The sequence below is a fragment of the Raphanus sativus genome, chromosome 1, assembly GCF_000801105.2.
Source record: "Raphanus sativus cultivar WK10039 chromosome 1, ASM80110v3, whole genome shotgun sequence".
Lineage (NCBI taxonomy): Eukaryota > Viridiplantae > Streptophyta > Magnoliopsida > Brassicales > Brassicaceae > Raphanus > Raphanus sativus.
Genome location: NC_079511.1, coordinates 8753606 through 8771882, shown reverse-complemented (window position 1 = coordinate 8771882; position 18277 = coordinate 8753606). Strand labels below are relative to the sequence as shown.

At 33.1% G+C, this 18277-nt stretch overlaps 4 protein-coding genes, 1 long non-coding RNA gene and 1 other non-coding gene across 6 annotated transcripts; 3 read left to right on the top strand and 3 right to left on the bottom strand.

Moving 5' to 3' along the window:
- Positions 1 to 384: 384 nt before the first annotated feature.
- Positions 385 to 4839, bottom strand: LOC130495787 (uncharacterized). Its single transcript, XR_008934839.1, has 4 exons — positions 3476 to 4839; positions 3212 to 3293; positions 747 to 808; positions 385 to 665 (listed from the first exon to the last, which is right to left on the bottom strand). It is a non-coding gene; the product is annotated as an uncharacterized LOC130495787 (long non-coding RNA).
- Positions 4840 to 6013: 1174 nt separating this feature from the next.
- LOC108826859 (endoglucanase 2) lies at positions 6014 to 8537 on the top strand. Its single transcript, XM_018600238.2, has 6 exons — positions 6014 to 6457; positions 6542 to 6825; positions 7032 to 7466; positions 7534 to 7672; positions 7756 to 7922; positions 8002 to 8537. Exons 1-6 carry the CDS (start codon positions 6241 to 6243, stop codon positions 8332 to 8334), a joined length of 1575 nt encoding a protein of 524 aa, XP_018455740.2. The 5' UTR covers positions 6014 to 6240; the 3' UTR covers positions 8335 to 8537.
- Positions 8538 to 8925: 388 nt separating this feature from the next.
- On the top strand, positions 8926 to 11167 carry LOC108814520 (ATP sulfurylase 2). Its single transcript, XM_018587114.2, has 5 exons — positions 8926 to 9630; positions 9841 to 10246; positions 10323 to 10583; positions 10681 to 10767; positions 10866 to 11167. The coding sequence occupies exons 1-5, from the start codon at positions 9086 to 9088 to the stop codon at positions 11007 to 11009; spliced, it is 1443 nt and encodes a 480-aa protein (XP_018442616.2). The 5' UTR covers positions 8926 to 9085; the 3' UTR covers positions 11010 to 11167.
- A 51-nt stretch (positions 11168 to 11218) lies between these two features.
- Positions 11219 to 11291, bottom strand: TRNAE-CUC (transfer RNA glutamic acid (anticodon CUC)). The gene has a single exon. It is a non-coding gene; the product is annotated as a tRNA-Glu (tRNA).
- A 353-nt stretch (positions 11292 to 11644) lies between these two features.
- On the bottom strand, positions 11645 to 12585 carry LOC108838190 (V-type proton ATPase subunit c2). The gene is made up of 3 exons (XM_018611181.2): positions 12419 to 12585; positions 12032 to 12317; positions 11645 to 11933 (listed from the first exon to the last, which is right to left on the bottom strand). Exons 1-3 carry the CDS (start codon positions 12495 to 12497, stop codon positions 11801 to 11803), a joined length of 498 nt encoding a protein of 165 aa, XP_018466683.1. The 5' UTR covers positions 12498 to 12585; the 3' UTR covers positions 11645 to 11800.
- A 2526-nt stretch (positions 12586 to 15111) lies between these two features.
- Positions 15112 to 16549, top strand: LOC108814360 (uncharacterized). The gene is made up of 5 exons (XM_018586919.2): positions 15112 to 15372; positions 15478 to 15605; positions 15801 to 15870; positions 15957 to 15990; positions 16073 to 16549. The coding sequence occupies exons 2-5, from the start codon at positions 15517 to 15519 to the stop codon at positions 16192 to 16194; spliced, it is 315 nt and encodes a 104-aa protein (XP_018442421.2). The 5' UTR covers positions 15112 to 15372; positions 15478 to 15516; the 3' UTR covers positions 16195 to 16549.
- Positions 16550 to 18277: the final 1728 nt, after the last annotated feature.

Sequence of the window (18277 nt, the reverse complement as noted above, 5' to 3'; positions counted from 1 at the left end):
AATAATTCGATATTATACAATATTTTATACAATATTTTTTTGGATATACCGTAAACACTAATCTCTCTCTCTCTCTCTCTCTCTCTCTCTCTCTCTCTCTCTCTCTCTCTCTCTCTCTCTCTCTCTCTCTCTCTCTCTCTCTCTCTCTCCTCTCTCCTCTCTCTCTCTCTCTCTCTCTCTCTCTCTCTCTCTCTCTCTCTCTCTCTCTCTCTCTCTCTCTCTCTCTCCCTCCTCTCTCTCCCTCTCTCCCTTTCTCTCCCTCTCTCTCCTCTCCCTCTCTCTCCCCTCTCATCTCCTCCCTCCCCCTCCTCCCTCCTCCATCCCTCCTCTCTCCCCCCTCTCTCCCTCCTCCCTCCTCCCTCCCCTCCCTCTCCCTCCCTCTCTCTCTCTCTCTCTCTCTCTCTCTCTCTCACCTATTAATAGTGAGAAAAATATCTTTATTATTGATTTATATCATTACAATATCGCGAATTCCACAAAAGTAAAACAAAAAATTTAATTAATAGAAAATCTAACAAAAGCAACAGCTTAACCAATAGAAGAGTATACTATTGATAACACATTTCAAAACTTAAACAACGTCAATGAGCTTCCGTTCAAACGCATGATTGATTCAATCTCCTCCAAAGATAAACTCTTAATTTGATCTTCTGATAAACACAAGCCTGAAAGAACATGTAAAAGTTAATTTGATCTACTAACATTTTATTTTGATAAAAACATGAGCTAACTTGGTTTATCCGTACCTTTTCTTTGGTTGCATAATATATCTTGTGAGTTTTTCCCAAGTAGCAATTGCAAACGTTTTCTGGATTTGTGATACTATGTGTTAGCAATAGGACACAAAACAACTTGCGTAGATCTTTTTTGCTGATGCCCAATAACATGCTTCTTTAATAGTTTCAATATTTTCTTCATCATCGTCCTTCCGGATAACAGAAGAATTTATATTTTTTCTAAAAAATGTCATTAGATTAAGTTTTGAAAATAATAAGCAACTTTAAATGTAGACCATAAGAAAATGTAAGATATATATATATATATATATATATATATATATAGTGTGTGATATACAACAGTGTTGATATGGTTGCACGATAAGTTAGTATCAAATATTATATTCGTACAATTTATTACATTTTTATTGCTATATAGATTTTTTTGAATTTAATGTGTTAACATAAATCATTTTATTGCTATATATTATTTATTACATTTTTTATTCCTATATAGATTCTTTTGAATTAAATATGATGAATATATGTTACGTGATGTTGCAATCATCATTAATGTGATAAATATGGACATATTTTTCATTCAAGGCAAATTGTGAGAACTAAATAATAAATAAGTAATAATATAATTGTTAAATGACATAGTGTTGATCTTCAAGACTACTGTCATGATCTTCTTGGCTTTTTCTTTTAGACAAATGAGTTCCAGAAAAATCAAAGAACCAGAGAAAATATCACCTAATGACTGCAACACCAGGACTTGCAAAAGAAAAGGTTCATCTCATTAGTATGCTATTGTAACTATAAATAATAAGCAATTATAAAGTATAATACATGTTTAGAAGGAAAAGCAGAAAATATTAATTTTTCATAATAAATTTTTAAATTGAATAAAGAAAGTTATTAAATCTACAATATCATAAGCTGATTTGAATTAAATATTAGTCTTCTTGCGCAAGTTAGATTTATTTAAAATATTCTTTAATAAATTCTCAATAAATCTTATACTTATAAGGTAGTTTTATTTTTGGGAATATCTTGTTGATAAAGCTAAAGGAGAACATCTCGTGAATAGATTGCACCAGAATTTTGGTTGACAAGTCTCACCATAAATATTAAGTTTTAAATGCATGATTTTTGGAGAGAAAATATTTTGTCAATTAATTTCGTTTCTCTGACATCTAAAATATTTAGTAGGTATTTAATGAATTAAACACAGAAAGAGTCTCAAAAAGATGTTCTTTGAATCGAGAAAACACAAAAGGTAAGTAAAATGCTAGATTTTACTAAAATATTTAACTTTCACAATAAGCTATGTACCAGAATGTTCTCAAATTAACTTTAAAATTTATCTACCTATAAGTTAGGATTATTTATGGAATATATCTATATTATTAAAACAGAAGTACAAATATAAAATATCCCTAAGTTTTCCAACTTGTTTACAATGACATGCCACTGAAGTAATTAAATGAATCTATCTTTAAGGAATCATTTTTTTTTCCTATTTATTAAACTATTTCCTAAATCAAACTTAACTTAATTTTCGTATTTAATATATTTCCTTAGACCAATTAACTAATTTTTAGGGATATTCAAATTTAATATCGATTTTAACTATATAAAACTTGGATAATGTTACCATTAATTATTTTGAACAAAAATCAAGTTTAAATTAAATATTAAACAATATTATGAATATTCCTAAAATATATGTTTAACTTACCATTAATTATTTTGAACAATAAAATTTATATATGCTAAGATTTAAATATCTTTAAACAACTTATAGAACAATATGAAATATTTGTAAGTGAATATTATTTTTAATATAATTTAATCTCACTTAAGATTATATATATTTCAAAAATTTCTAACATATACGTTTAATCATTTCAGTTACTATAAATTATTTTCAACAAGAAAATTTAAATATCTTTGTATAACAATGTTTAATGTTTATAACCAAATATTTTTTCTAATATATCTAAATCTCACCGTAATATCTGATCAAAATATTTGATTTTTTTATTACATTTGAAAAATAATTACATGTTAAAAGAAATATTATTCAAACATATCAATAGGTCAATATTTTGTCAAAAGTTTAGTAGCGGGCACGGCTCATTATTTTCTTTGTTGTATTTATAAAATATTTAAAATACGATAAATATTTAAAATATAAACTAATAAACATTTAAATAATATTCATTTATATAAAAATGAAAATAACAATCCGTGCGGACGCACGGGTCAAGCTCTAGTTGTTATTAAAATTATATTTTAAAAATAAAAAAGAGAATATATCGGGAATAGTTTACACTAATGATTTAATTAAAAAATATTACCCTTACAATTTAAATATTAAAGCATGAGATTAGGAAATAAGATATTATTTCAGTAGAGAAAATACCATCCTACTAATATTTTAAAAATATATGTGATTATCCAATTTTGATGTACAATAGAGAAAATACCATTCTAAGCGCACATCTTTTGCAGGACCGGAATGGTGAACTCTTAGAGATCTGAAATATGAACACTTCCGTCAAATCATCTCTGAAAAAATATAAATAAAATCACAATCAGCAAACCAAAAAACAATATGTGTATATATAAGCTTATAATTCTAAACAATAATATAATTCTACTAATAAAAAAAAAAGTATTCGCAACACAAAAAGATGCTATTGAAATGATATAACTGAGAGATGTTATCAAATTGAGTAAACTTTTTTTACCAGATTGAGGAACAAAGATGTTATCGAAATGATATATCAAAGAGGTGTACAATCAAATCGATATATAGCTTCAGTGAATAAATCGTCATAATAGGGTATCTGCATATAAACCAAAAGAAATACCAGCTCTCATGAAATATAAAAGCTTAATGTTCTAAAATAAGAAGAAAAAAAATTCAGAACATTATTAACATTAAAAGCTCAGAATACAAAGTTCAATGATTTCGTTTCTTCTACTGTGGATGTCTTATTTATAGTAAATTGGTGGACGTTTCTCATTGATTTAGCTTGCATGATAAGCTAAGAAGTAGATTTTTTTAATAAATTCTCAATAAATCTTATATTTATAACGTAATATTATTTTTGGAATATCTTGTTGATAAAGCTAAAGGAGAATATCTCGTGAATAGATTGTACAAGAATTTTGGTTGACAAGTCTCGCCATAAATATTAAGTTTTAAATGCATGATTTTAGTAGAGAAAATATCTTGTCAATTAATTTTGTTTCTCTGAGATCTAAAATATTTAGTGAGTATTTAATGAGTTAAACAGAGAAATGATCGCAAAAAGATGTTCTTTGAATCGAGAAAACACAAAAGTTAAGTATTAAAGTGATTTCGTTTTTAGTAATGTCGATGATTAAAATAAATCGAAAAATAAATTCTAAAAAATCAATCAATAAGATCAACATAATTCTTCCCATTTGTAATAAGGAAACTAATTATTACATGTATTAACTAATATTTTTGCGCGAGTAATGTTAATAGGGGAATTAAATTATTTTTTCCTTTTCAATTAGTATTCAATGTTACTTTCCTTTTATAGGGGATCAATGAATTAAAATAAATTATTTGATTTGATAAAATGACTTTATATTCTTATATATCTATAGACTACATAAAATAATAAACCAAAATATTTATTTGAATTGATAAAATGACTTTATATACCATATTTTCGACAATTAGTTACCATAAATGGTTATTAATAATATTATGTAAATCATTTGGAATCTAAAATATTTATTTGAATTAATAAAATGGCTTTATATCATACTTTCTACAATTAGTTACCATAAATAGTTATAAATAATATTATGTAAGTCATTTGAAAAGTGATGTTAATTGGTCATTAAATTATTTTTTTCCTTGCAATTAGTATTCAATGGTACTTTTCTATTATAGTGGGATCGATGAATTAAATGATATATCGAAATTACAAAATAAGGTTGATATTTAGAGGGCTTCCCTTTTTAGTAGTGTCGATGGAAAAAATAAATCAAAAAGAAATTCTAAAAAATCAACCAATAGAATCGATAGAATTCTTATGAGAAAGGCTGTGAGAGTGCCAGGTGGCAAATGTACTTTTTTAATATATAGAAGGATTATAATAAATAAAATTAAAAATCATCGGCCAATAAAATTATAATAATTAAGAGTTCATTTATGATCGACACGTAATAAAAATCACTTATGTGACTTCTCAATCAATATATAGTAAATTTATTTTTTATAAATAATTTATAACATTCTGTAAATTATTTTAAAATTCTGATAAATTTATTCTTTAAACAACGATAAATAATCTAAAAATAATGTTAATAAACATTTTTGGATTTTTTAATATTTAAAATAATTATTATGTAATTATATTCGAATACAATTCATCAAGTAGAGTATAAAACTATTATAATTATCTTATATAAAATTTCGTTCATTATATTTTATAGTTTATAAATATTAAAAGTAAGAAATAAAATATTATTAATCTTTCTATAATTTCTATATTTGAGAAGCTTTCCAAATTTATAATATGAATGCCTTGTCCATAAAGTATGTCATTGTTAAGACCATATTAATTATATGGATTCAAATTTGGTAATGTTTGTGTCGATCAAATATACTATATTAATAAGTCCGTATTAATTATATGGATTCAAATTTGGTAATGTTTGGTCGATTATAAAAAATAAATGAAAAAGAAATTATCAAAAATTCAACCAATAAGATTAAGAGAATTAATCCTAGAAGCTCTCTATGAATGCCACCTAAGCAAAAATCACTAAAGTGACTTCTCTTTTAATGTATAGGAGGATTGAATCTTAAATGACACAATCCTATTGGTTGGTGAACCTAGAGGTTCACCCTAGGGAGTGAACCAAAGAATAAGTAAAAAAAAAAAAAAGCTGCAAAAGATATAAACGCAGAAACTTCAGAGCGTTTGCAAAATGAGTTGGCAGTTGGCCCAAGTAGACGCATAGTTATGGTTTAATATGTTTATGACATACTCTATAGCGTTTGCAAAATGAGTTGGCCCACTAACTAACTCCTTACTCAGACAACGTGGTGGTTTGAATTTTGAAGTTGACTCTTAATGAAAAAGGTAACAGGTAAGTGAAAGCATTCACCAAAAAAATGATAAAAGATTCAATGATCATCGCAACCGTCAATTGGGACATAGTTACGTGCCACATTGCTTCCAATCAAGGCAAGGTAGTTTCGCAATCACGACAAATGTTTCAGAAATTAATAAAAGAAATGAAAAAAAAAAACGGTTCATCGTCCCGCGTGGTTACAGGTTTGATCAGTGTCGGTGTCTCTATTTCTCTCTCCCCCGCCCCTCATTTTAGACAAAATCTGTTATTTCCATATTCGAATATTTTTCCGTGATACACGACTTTTCGATATCTATTTTCCTAAACCCCCTAAAGATCATTTGACATTCGGATAGTTTACATTTTCTATGTTTCTTCCGATCTAAAAAAAATGGGAGAGAAAACGAGTTCGAGATGTTGTTGCTGCAGCTGGTTCATCGGGATCATCGTGTTGATCGCTGTAGTGCTTGCTATCGTTTTCACGATCAGACATAACAAAGCTAATAAACATCCCGATGATGGAGGAGACATCACCGTTCCTGGCTCGGTTGATAAAAACTACGCTGACGCTCTCAAGATCGCTATGCAGTTCTTCGATATCCAGAAATGTAAATCATCGACATTACTTGCAAACACACACACATCTCACTAGTCCTGGTAACGAATGAATCTTGGCTTTGTTTTTGGTGCAGCTGGCAAGCTGGAGAACAACAAAGTAACTTGGAGAGGAGACTCTGGTCTTAAAGACGGGAGTGAAGCGGGTCTTGACCTTTCAAAAGGTTTATACGATGCTGGAGATCACATGAAGTTTGGTTTCCCCATGGCTTTCACTGCCACACTTCTCTCCTGGTCCATTCTTGAGTACGGTCATCACATGGACTCTGTGCACCAGTTAGATCCTGCTAAAGACTCTCTTAAATGGATCACTGACTTCCTCATCCATGCTCATCCTTCTGCAAACGTCCTCTACATCCAGGTACAATGATTCAAGATGAATCAAGTTCTTCAAGCTATGATTGGATCTGAAACATTGGTCTTAGTTTCCAAAATTTTAAGTATAAACTCCTATATTATTAATTTTTTTATTTATTAAAGTTATTATTAAATGTTTATGGTCCCCTAAATTTTAGATCCGGCTGTGTTTGCAAGTTTATAAAAGTACTGATTATACAATGTCTAAAGGTTGGAGATCCGGAGACGGATCATAAATGTTGGGATAGGCCAGAAACAATGTCGGAGAAGAGAACTCTCACCAAGATTGATACAGAGACACCAGGGACTGAGGTTGCTGCTGAAACAGCAGCTGCAATGGCTGCTGCATCTCTAGTCTTCAAACAGAGTGATCCTAAATACTCAAGCACGCTTCTGAAACACGCCAAGGAGTTGTTCGGTTTCGCGGATAACCACAGGGGATCTTACAGTGTCAACATACCTGAGGTTCAGAGTTACTACAACTCGACTGGATACGGGGATGAGCTTCTTTGGGCAGCTTCGTGGTTGTACCATGCCACAGAGGACAAAACGTACCTCGACTTTGTGTCTAAAAATGGAGAAGAGTTTGCTAATTTTGGAAGTCCGTCATGGTTTAGTTGGGACAACAAGCTCCCAGGAACACAGGTACAACACGGATCATGTTCTTGTATTGCTTAATAATACCATTTACTGAATTATATAATCATTGCAGATACTGTTATCAAGATTGACATTCTTCAAACAAGGCTTATCAGGAAGCAAAGGACTTCAAGGTTATAAAGAAACAGCAGAAGCGGTCATGTGTGGGCTTATACCAAGCTCCCCAACAGCTACCTCTAGTAGAACCGAGGGTAGATACAATCTCTTACATCTGATATTAAACCATACATTCACTTATGCTACAATTTCATATAATTTATTTTTTTGGTTATAGGTGGTCTTATATGGGTTGCTGAATGGAATGCACTTCAACAACCTGTGTCCTCAGCATTTTTAGCCACACTCTACAGTGATTACATGCTCACATCCGGTACTGAGAAACTATCTTGTGGTGACACATCATTCAAACCTTCAGATCTCAGAAAATTCGCCAGATCCCAGGTTCTTTAATGTTCCTTTGTGTTAAACTCATGACCACTTTAGATATACTATATACATAACACCATTTACACCTTTTCAGGCTGATTACATGCTAGGTAAAAATCCAGAGAAAATGAGCTATTTGGTGGGGTACGGTGATAAGTATCCAGAGTTTGTGCATCATAGAGGAGCTTCGATACCAGCTGATGCAAACACTGGATGCAAAGACGGATTTAAGTGGCTTAGCTCAGAGGAACCAAACCCGAACGTGGCTTATGGTGCACTTGTTGGTGGACCGTTTTTGAACGAGACGTTTATAGACGCAAGGAACAACTCTATGCAAAATGAGCCAAGCACTTATAACAGTGCTCTTGTGGTTGGTCTCTTGTCTAGTTTGGTTACTACGTCTTCCTCACTAAAATCTTTTAAGTAGAGTTTTATAAAAGCGCACTTAATTATTAGAATCACACATTTTCAACATACTATTTGCTTCACTCTATAAATTCCTGAGACAGTGATCAGGTCAGAGATCTTATGTATGTTTATGTATAAGTAGGCCTGTGATTTTGACCGGAACTGTCGAACCAGAATTTTTGTTTGGTTCAAATTTGATTATGAATTCGGTTGGTTTGTTAATTGATTGATTTGTTTTTTTTTCATTTTATATATTTTTTTTAAAGCAAATCATAGAAGTTCTAACCACATTTGAACCAAATAACATAATTTTACCAAAAACTAAATTGAATGAATACTTCAGTTAATTTTGGTTGAGTTTTCATAAACCAAACTAATCGATTATCGTTTGGTTAAAATAACCGAAACTCCAAGCTTATGTAAGCAAAATTGACGAAGAAAGATAACATTAGTCTTTATTCAAAAAAAAGAAGATAACATTAGTCTAATTAATCTCTCTAGGTAGCAAAAATTGCAGCCCATGGTCCCCTAAGGGCCCATATGGACATTTCAAACTGTAGGCAGCAAATTCCATCCACAAACCAAAAACAAAATTCCTGCTAAAAAATGTTAAAAAGAGACAAAAGTGGCAAAACGTGTGGATCTCCTCTTTCACTGTTCGGTCTTCTTCCTCTTCCTCCAAACATGTTCAACCAAGTCTCAGCTTCACTGTTCACTCTCTCCACTCCACTTCTCTCGCTTCTTCTTCTTCTTCTTTCACCAACAGATCCATGTCTCTTCTGATCAGATCCTCCTACCTTTCCCAACCTAGAAACTCAAAACCATCCTCTCTCGCCTCCGATCAAACCCCGTCGAAACTAGTCTCCACATCTTCTTTTAATCACAACCCTCTCGTCAGATTGGTCTCCAAACGCAACCCAACAATGCAAAACCTCACCTTTCCTTCTCCAACGACTGTCAAGAGCTCCTTGATCGACCCAGACGGCGGGGAACTAGTCGAACTAGTGGTACCGGAATCCGAGACGAAGCTGAAGAAGGCGGAGTCAATGCCGAAAGTGAAGATGACGAAGATCGACCTGGAGTGGGTGCACGTGATCAGCGAAGGCTGGGCTAGTCCTTTGAAAGGGTTCATGAGAGAAGACGAGTATCTCCAGAGTTTGCATTTCAACTCTCTGAGGTTGAAAGACGGGTCTCTTGTCAACATGTCTCTCCCTATCGTTCTCGCTATCGATGATCACACCAAGGAACACGTCGGCGTGTCTAAGAACGTTGCTCTTGTTAGCCCTCAAGGAGATATCATAGGTTCTCTACGCAGGTGCACATATATATATTTACATATATCGAAAGTGTTACATACAAGTAACCATAGTATACAAAAATGTGGAGATAAAACTTATATTATTTTATATATAAAACTTATATTACAGCTTAGATAAAACTTATATTACATATATATAAAAAACTTATATTACAAAAAAAAACACTTATATTACATTACATTTTTTTTTTGGCTTGTGAATTGCAGTGTGGAGATATACAAACACAACAAGGAAGAAAGGATAGCTAGAACATGGGGAACAACTTCTCCGGGACTGCCTTACGTCGAAGAACACATCGCTCCCTCTGGAAACTGGTTGATCGGTGGAGATTTAGAAGTTTTCCAGCCGATTAAGTACAACGATGGGCTTGATCACTACAGGCTATCACCTAAACAGCTGAGGAGAGAGTTCGATAACCGTAAAGCGGATGCTGTGTTTGCGTTCCAGTTAAGGAACCCTGTGCACAATGGGCATGCGTTGCTGATGAACGATACACGCAAAAGGCTTTTGGAGATGGGTTACAAGAACCCTATTCTATTGCTTCATCCTTTAGGAGGTTTCACTAAAGCTGATGATGTTCCTCTTGATGTTAGAATGGAACAACATAGCAAGGTCAAAAAACTCTTAGCCTTGTAATTAGATTACTCGTTTTTTTAAATTTAATTTGTTTTTTTTTGGATGGGATTAGGTTCTTGAAGATGGAGTGCTTGACCCGGAGACTACTATTGTGTCGATATTTCCATCACCGATGCACTATGCTGGTCCAACGGAAGTTCAGTGGCACGCCAAGGCTAGGATTAATGCAGGTGCTAATTTCTACATTGTAGGACGTGATCCCGCGGGAATGGGACATCCTACTGAGAAGAGAGATCTGTATGATCCTGATCATGGGAAGAAAGTTTTGAGCATGGCTCCTGGACTTGAGAAACTAAATATCCTTCCATTTAGGGTAAAAACCAATAGTCATTTCTCTCTCTCTCGCTGCATGCAGCAACTGAAGTTTCTTGATTTATTATATAATATGCTGCTGCTTTTGTATCCTTCAGGTTGCAGCTTATGATACAGTTGAGAAGAAGATGGCGTTTTTCGATCCTTCCCGGGCAAAAGAGTTTCTTTTCATTTCTGGAACAAAGGTAAATTATAAATAACAAGGGAGGGTTTTGAGTCGTAAAGATTCTTTGGAAAGGGAATCAGTTTACAACTTGAATTTTTATCGGGTTTTGGTTAACAGATGAGGACGTATGCAAGGACAGGAGAGAGTCCACCAGATGGGTTTATGTGTCAGAGTGGATGGAATGTTCTTGTCAAATACTATGAGAGCTTGCAAGAAAGTGATGAATCATCCAAACAACAACAAGCCGTTGTTTCAGCTTAAATAAAAAATATCAACCCTTTCATAACTGAACTGGCTTTTGCTTCACCAGTTCAACCTTCATTTTATGCTTACATTTTGTCTTATTAAGGCACCAATGTTTGCGAAGAGTAACAATAATCCTGAATAATGATGTCCATTGAGAAATTTGTTAACTTGAATGTCAAATGGGTTTTATTAAAATATCCAGCAAGACTAATAGCAAAAAAGGACTCCGTTGCCGGAACTCGAACCCGGGTCTCTCGGGTGAGAGCCGAGTATCCTGACCAGCTAGACTACAACGGATTTGTGTTTGTTTTAAGCACAATGAAAAGATGAATGAATAAAGACACACATCATTCACATCCTAAGACAAATGTGAGTTTAAATTCAAATAACACCTAGAGGATTGAAAAGCTCAAATTCTTTAAAACTGAATTAGATACAAGCACAACAATACCATGAGCACTGATTTTTCATATACTTTTAAAAGTCATCAATCTTTTAGAACTTCTTTAAGAGTTTCTCAAATAATACCATGTGTTTGTCAAAAAGCCACTGTTTCAGTCAAAACAAAAAGCCACTGTTTCAGTCGAAAGAGTCAAATCACCGAATCAGCATCCTATTATTACTTATTGATGTCCCATAAATTGTGCTAATTAAAGAAAAAAAAATAACATTTAGAACCAAAATCAAGTGATTTAGCTTGTTTTTACATGAGAAACTCGCAATGCCAGGAATATTGGAAGTGAAAATATATCAAAAAACATTACAGGGAATTTAGCACATGAGAAAAGAGATTTTCTGGGGTTGGTTCACTCGGCTCTAGACTGACCAGCACGAGAAGAAAGGATGATACCAACAATAAGACCGTAAAGCGCAAGTGCTTCAGCAAAGATGAGAATCAGAATCATTCCCACAAACAGCTTTGGTTGTTGCGCATTCGCTCTGCAAACCACACACACACACAATCACACTCTTATTACAAAAGCCAAACACATCTCATGACAAGTAACACACATCGCAAGAATATCTTCTTCAATTACCTGACACCGGCATCGCCGACGATTCCGATAGCCATACCGGCGGAGAGACCGGCGAGACCACAAGCGAGACCGGAAGAGAGATGAGCATAGCCATCGAAGAGATAGTAAGACTTGGCCTTCGGGTTGATTCCGGTACTGATGATGACAGCTATGATGAGACCGTAAATACCTAACACACCAGCCATGACCACCGGAACAATCGATTTCATCACAAGCTCTGGTCTCATCACACCCATCGACGCCACGCCAACCCCGCTCTTTGCCGTCCCGTACGCTGCTCCCATGCCTGCAAAAAACAATTGGATTGGATCGGATCGAACCGGATGAGATCGAAAACCAAAATCGTGGATTCGAAACAAGGAATTGGAGAATTTTGAGGGGTTTTACAGGAGAAAACGAGAGCGGCGGCAGCGCCGAGGAATCCGAAGAAAGGAGCAGTTTCATCTCCGCTGAAACCTGAAGCCATCGCACTCGTCTTCGATGAGATCTGATCGCAAAGAGACAAAACCTGTTTGAAGAGAAAGCCCAATTGCTTATGTCAACAACGATCTGATAAGTCAGAGCGTGTAAGATTAAACCGGACTTAAATTAGCTGACCCACCTAAACCGAATATGAAGTTTTGTTCAGTGACCATACGAGAATGCTTTTTGATCATTTGGTCCGTACGAGATTTTAGTCCCAACTAACAACGTACAATTCGACCCCAAAAATCCAAACTAACGACGTACTATTGTAAGTCTTTGTGCACCATAACGCTTTGAACAATTTGAAGCTATTGTTTCCTTCTTAAATCTAGTTCATATAGCTCAGTGTATAACTCATCATATTGTCTGATCATATATTTTCAGTTGATCTGCATGTTTTTTTAACAACAAAATAACATTTTTTATCAAACTACTTATGTTGTAAAAAGTAAAATTAAGTGAAAGATACTTTCAGAGTTAACTAATTTTTAGATATTGTAAACTCAAGTGGAGTTACAATACACTAGCGAATATTGATCTCAAAACAGTATTCATTCAACACTTTGCATCGAAAAAGATCTGCTTGAAACAATATTATGATTGTTTTTGCTTTCTCTGCTTTTACGATGTGCTAAAAGGTAAACAGCTTATGGTATATCGTGCTAACTATTACTTTCTCGGCACATAACTTAGACACCGTGGATCATGCATGCATGTTATCTTTCAAGACTCTGAATCATGTTTTAGTTAAACCTATTATTTTTTATATTACAACTTACATGACAGCGAAAATTGTATGATCTGGTACGGAGATTGAGTTTTATAATGAAGTTAAATCTTTTATTTCTCACATCTTAAAACAAAATCCAATCATTGCAGATTAGAAATATGTAATATGAAAATTATGATATATATTAATAATGTGATAACGCAAAAGTAGGAGGCGCACTTTTATCAACATAATAAACTAAAGAGTCAGCTAACCGCATTCATGAATGGAATGTCACCGGTTGATATTAGATTTGCTAATACGGAAATATTAAGATTAATTCAAAAACTAAAAAGTAGATGTCTATATATGCAATAAGAAAGTGGAAAATAAGGATGTTAAAAAAGTGAAAAATAAGGCCAATAGTGATGCAAGTAATATAATTCGACATGCCGATATGTATGTACACAGTGTATATGAATTATGAAAAATATATATGTATCAGTGTTTTATTTTTATTAACGGGAAGTGATCCGGATTTTAGACCCGGCAAAATACTGAGACATGGCATTGATCTTACTTCGCAACGAAAATCAAATGAGAAACACAGTAACCAAGTCCTCTTGGCCCAGTGGTGAAGGAGTACCCGTTCCTCGAAGCAACGTGTCCCCGCCCTGGGTTCGAGTGCACTTGGCCACCGAGCTTGAAAATGGTATCTCGGGCCTCAGGACCGCCTTCGGGTGGATAGTCGGTCGGCCAAATTCCGAACCGGAGACCTGATTAAAAAAAAAAAAAAAAAAAAAAAGAGAAACACAGTAAAACTGATTCTAAATGATAAACCGATAGTTCAATGCACTGTTAATTAGTTATATAGTATCAATGTTGTACGCATAACGCATTGTTATAAAATAAAAGGGTTGATATAATAACAAAAAATTAATTTATGCATACTCTATTAACTGACCTAAAAATGGAAAAAAATGTTTACTAATAAAAAATTGTTGTGAACATCATAGATTTAATCACGAAATTTGATTAACATCTCTAGAGCGAATACTATTATAGTATGCGTAAATCAAAACAGTGAAGTATGATAAACATAACTCCAGCCTCTCGTGCTTCACTATTTCATACAACAGTTTTGATGTCTCAAAATAACATCTACGGAGGTGTTACTTCGTGAGAACTATTTTTAACTGAAAATGAATCTCAAGTCTTCTAAAATCTCTGTCATACCTGTTTTTTTTTAATATTGAACGACAGTAGATTTAATATAGCTTTTAGAAATATTTAATTGAATAACAGTAGATTGCAGATGATTTGAAAAAAATATAGAAATCATTAGTTGAATAACAGTGAATTTTAAAACATCACCGAAACAATTTAAAATCCACAATTCAATACACCCCTCCCCCCCCCCCCTCCCCAAAATATTTTGGTATTTTACAAAAATATTTGTATGGTTTCTTTAGATTACATAATGGGAAATTATTTATTTTGAGTATTAGATAGTTCTTAGTTTTGGTAATTTAGTTTTGGTATTTTCAGTTTATGTGAATTAATTTAATCATATTATAATAAACTGTTTATAGTTTATTTTATTTATGTATATTTTTATTATATTGATTATTTTATTATTTTAAAATAAAAGATAGGTTAAAACTTATATTTTAAAACATTTTTAAATTAGATCACCGATAAAACTATTAGAAAATTAAAGTATAGAACATATTCAACGTGTTACTTATTAAAATATATATGTTAATAAAGTTTAATAATTAATTAATTTTTAAATAGAACTTCTTAACAAAGTCCTTAATAATAATGGGCCCAAAATTAAATTAAAAATAGCTTAAAAGCTAAGGACGTATGTTAAATAAGAACTTTTCTTACACGTTCTTAAGGACAAGCGCCTTTTTCTCCTTTCTTTCTTCTGTTTTTTCTTTCCCTCTCGCTCACAATCATAGCACAAACTGAGTCGAATTCATCTTTGTGAATCGAAATCGAAAGGCCCTGACTTTGTTTCTCTGGGTTCTCTATCTCTCTCTCGCTCTCGGTAAAGCCGTCGGAGACGATCGACTTTTCAAAGGATCTGCCAAAGAATGACAAGGTTCCGCCGTCGTCATCTAAGCCAGCGAAATCCGGAGGCGGGAAGCAGAAGAAGAAGGTTTCTGTGAACTGTGATCATTGCTATTGATATTGGTATCATTGTTGTTGATTTGTATTGGATTTGTCATTTTTTTGTTGTTGAATGTTGTGGAAAAAAAAACAGAAGTGGAGCAAGGGAAAGCAAAAGAAGAAGGTGAACAACATGGTGTTGTTTGATCAGTCTACTTATGACAAGCTTCTCACCGAAGCTCCCAAGTTCAAGCTCATCACCCCTTCCATCAACAGGAGAGGGTATGTTTTTTAACTTACTTGTCTCTCTAGTTTATGTCTGAAAATCAAAAGTATATAGTTAGTAATATGATGTCGTTCATGTGATGGGGTGAGTTCTTGAGTGATTACCGCAGAGTTGATTTGAACTTCTTTTTTTTTTTTTAATGAATTTGAACTTCTTTTTTTTCTAAATCTGTTGTGTTATGTTTTCTGCAGTGTGGCATGCGGTTCATGCCATTCTATGGTCATAGTTGACAGAACAGATATCACTGATCGTCTTGAGCAGGTAAGTTAAGAAAGGGCCAAAGTATTATTTTGAACAGATAGTTATTTTAAAGATATTTTCTCTACGTGTTTTTATGTGTCCTGCAGCTCGAGATCTACGACGGGAAAGGATCATTAGAAGGTATGTATAATTCACTTTAAAATCTATTATTCTCCGACATTGTTTAGTCATGTTCTTGATGTGTTTCTTTTGTTTTGAACAGAGAGTGTAGAACCAACAGAAGAAACTGTGGCAGCAACAAAGCAACAACCTGCCAAAAGAGGTGCTTCTAAAAAGAGGAAATTAGCGTCGAAAGCTTCTTCTGAGTCTGAACAAGACAGTTGAAAACAGAGACAAGGAGAAGGAAGCTCAAAGTGACAGCGATTACAGTGAAGATGGAGAAGAAAAAGCCAATGGCAAGAAACAGAGCACTCGTGGCAGAGGACGTGGCCGTGGAGGAAGAGGTCGCGGTGGTCGCACCGGTAATGGAAATGCTTCGCCGGCGAAGACCGGTGGAAGAAGAGGAAGATCACGTAAGTCTTAGAGACAACTTTGACTCCTCCGAGTCTTTTCCATGTTTTAACAGTTTTTAATTTGCTTTATCAAACATTTTGTTTAAGCTTATCGGCGGCTTCTGTATTCTGATGTAACCAACATCGAATGATTTATTCGTAGTCAAAAACATTTTCGATTTGAACAATTTTCTGATAGCATGCAGCATGTGTAATCCACTCCTTTAACATACGAGTATCAGAATGATGTATGGTACAAAACAAAGCATCTCTGCTGAGTATTAGGTATGTTAAATTCAAAAGATCATCTGTAATTCTTTTGATTAATCCACCAACATAGCATGTATTATGTAACAAGCTTCTATTTAGTATAACTATTTGGTTTAAATAGTAAAACTTTTAATTTTATGTCATCATGTCAAGAATATGATATAAATAATTGCATCTATACAATACATTTTCAAAAAGAAGAAGAAGAAATTATGAATATGAGTACCACTTTACACAATAACTCTCTCAGCTAGTGACGTTTCCGAGTATTTCATATCTTTGGACAAAGGGAATCAAAAGGGTATTTGGCCTTGAGTCCTTGACCCTATATTTTCAGTTGATCTACATGTTCTGAACAACAGTTGATCAAACAGAAACTACTACTTATGACGAAAAAGTAAAATCAAGTGAGTTAGCTAATATTTAGATATTGTAAACTCAAGTGGAGATACACTAGCGAATATTGATCTCAAAACAGTAACTAATTCACAATTTTGCATCGGAAAAAAAGCTTAAAACAATTTCGTACGATTGTTGTTGCCTTCTCTCTAGCTTTACGATGAACTAAAATGTAAACAGTTTATGCCGTCGTGCATAACCATTACTTTCTCAGCACATATAACTTAGACAGCGTGGATCATGCATGACATATCCTTCAAGAATCTGAATCATGTTTTAAATAAGACTAACATTCAAAACTAATTTTTTAGCAAAAAAAAAAATTCAAAACTATTATTTTGGATAGGTTTAATTATTACAAGACAGCGAAAGTTGTATGTTCTGGTACGGGTGTTGAATTATATAATGAAGTTAAATATTTTATTTCTTACTTCTTAAAACAAAATCCTATAATTACAGAATAGAAATATGTATATGGATATTTATGATTAATGTGATAACGCAAAAATAGGAGGCACACTATCAGCAAAATTATAAAAATAAAGAGTCAACTAACCGCATTCATGAATGGATTGTCGCCGGTTGATCATTAGATTTGGTGATACGGAAATATAAATATTAATTCATAAAATTTAAATATATGTGTCTATTTATGCAATATAAGAAAGTGGGAAGCAAGGCAGTAACGATTCAAATAATCTAACTCGACATGCCTATATGTATCAACGTATGTACATAGTTTAGAATGAAAAATGAAAAATAAGAATGAAAAATATATGTATCAATATTGTATGCATATTATCAAAAAAGGGGTTAGTGTATATACCAAAATATTAATTTATGCCTATAGTTGAAATTAACTGTCTTAGGAAATCAGAGAATATAGGAAAATAATAAGAATTATTATAAGAACTATAAACACATGAAAATTATAAAATTAATTTGAGTTTACATCTTTAGAACAATATGTGCATGAATGATGAATGTTTTGCGGTTGTTTATAAGTTTATAGTTTGCATTGTTATTTATTAGAAAACTTGGGACGACCAGAATAAATAACATGCAACGAACCAGGATAAATAGCCCCTATGATGACCAAAAACGTAACGGACTTTGACTTGTATAATCTATAGTTGCATGTTTGATGTTAGCACAGCATCGCCAACACAACATTATTATTCAGAAATAGTCGTAGTTACATTTTAAATCAACCAAGGGTAATATAACGTCAAATAGTATAAAATGTT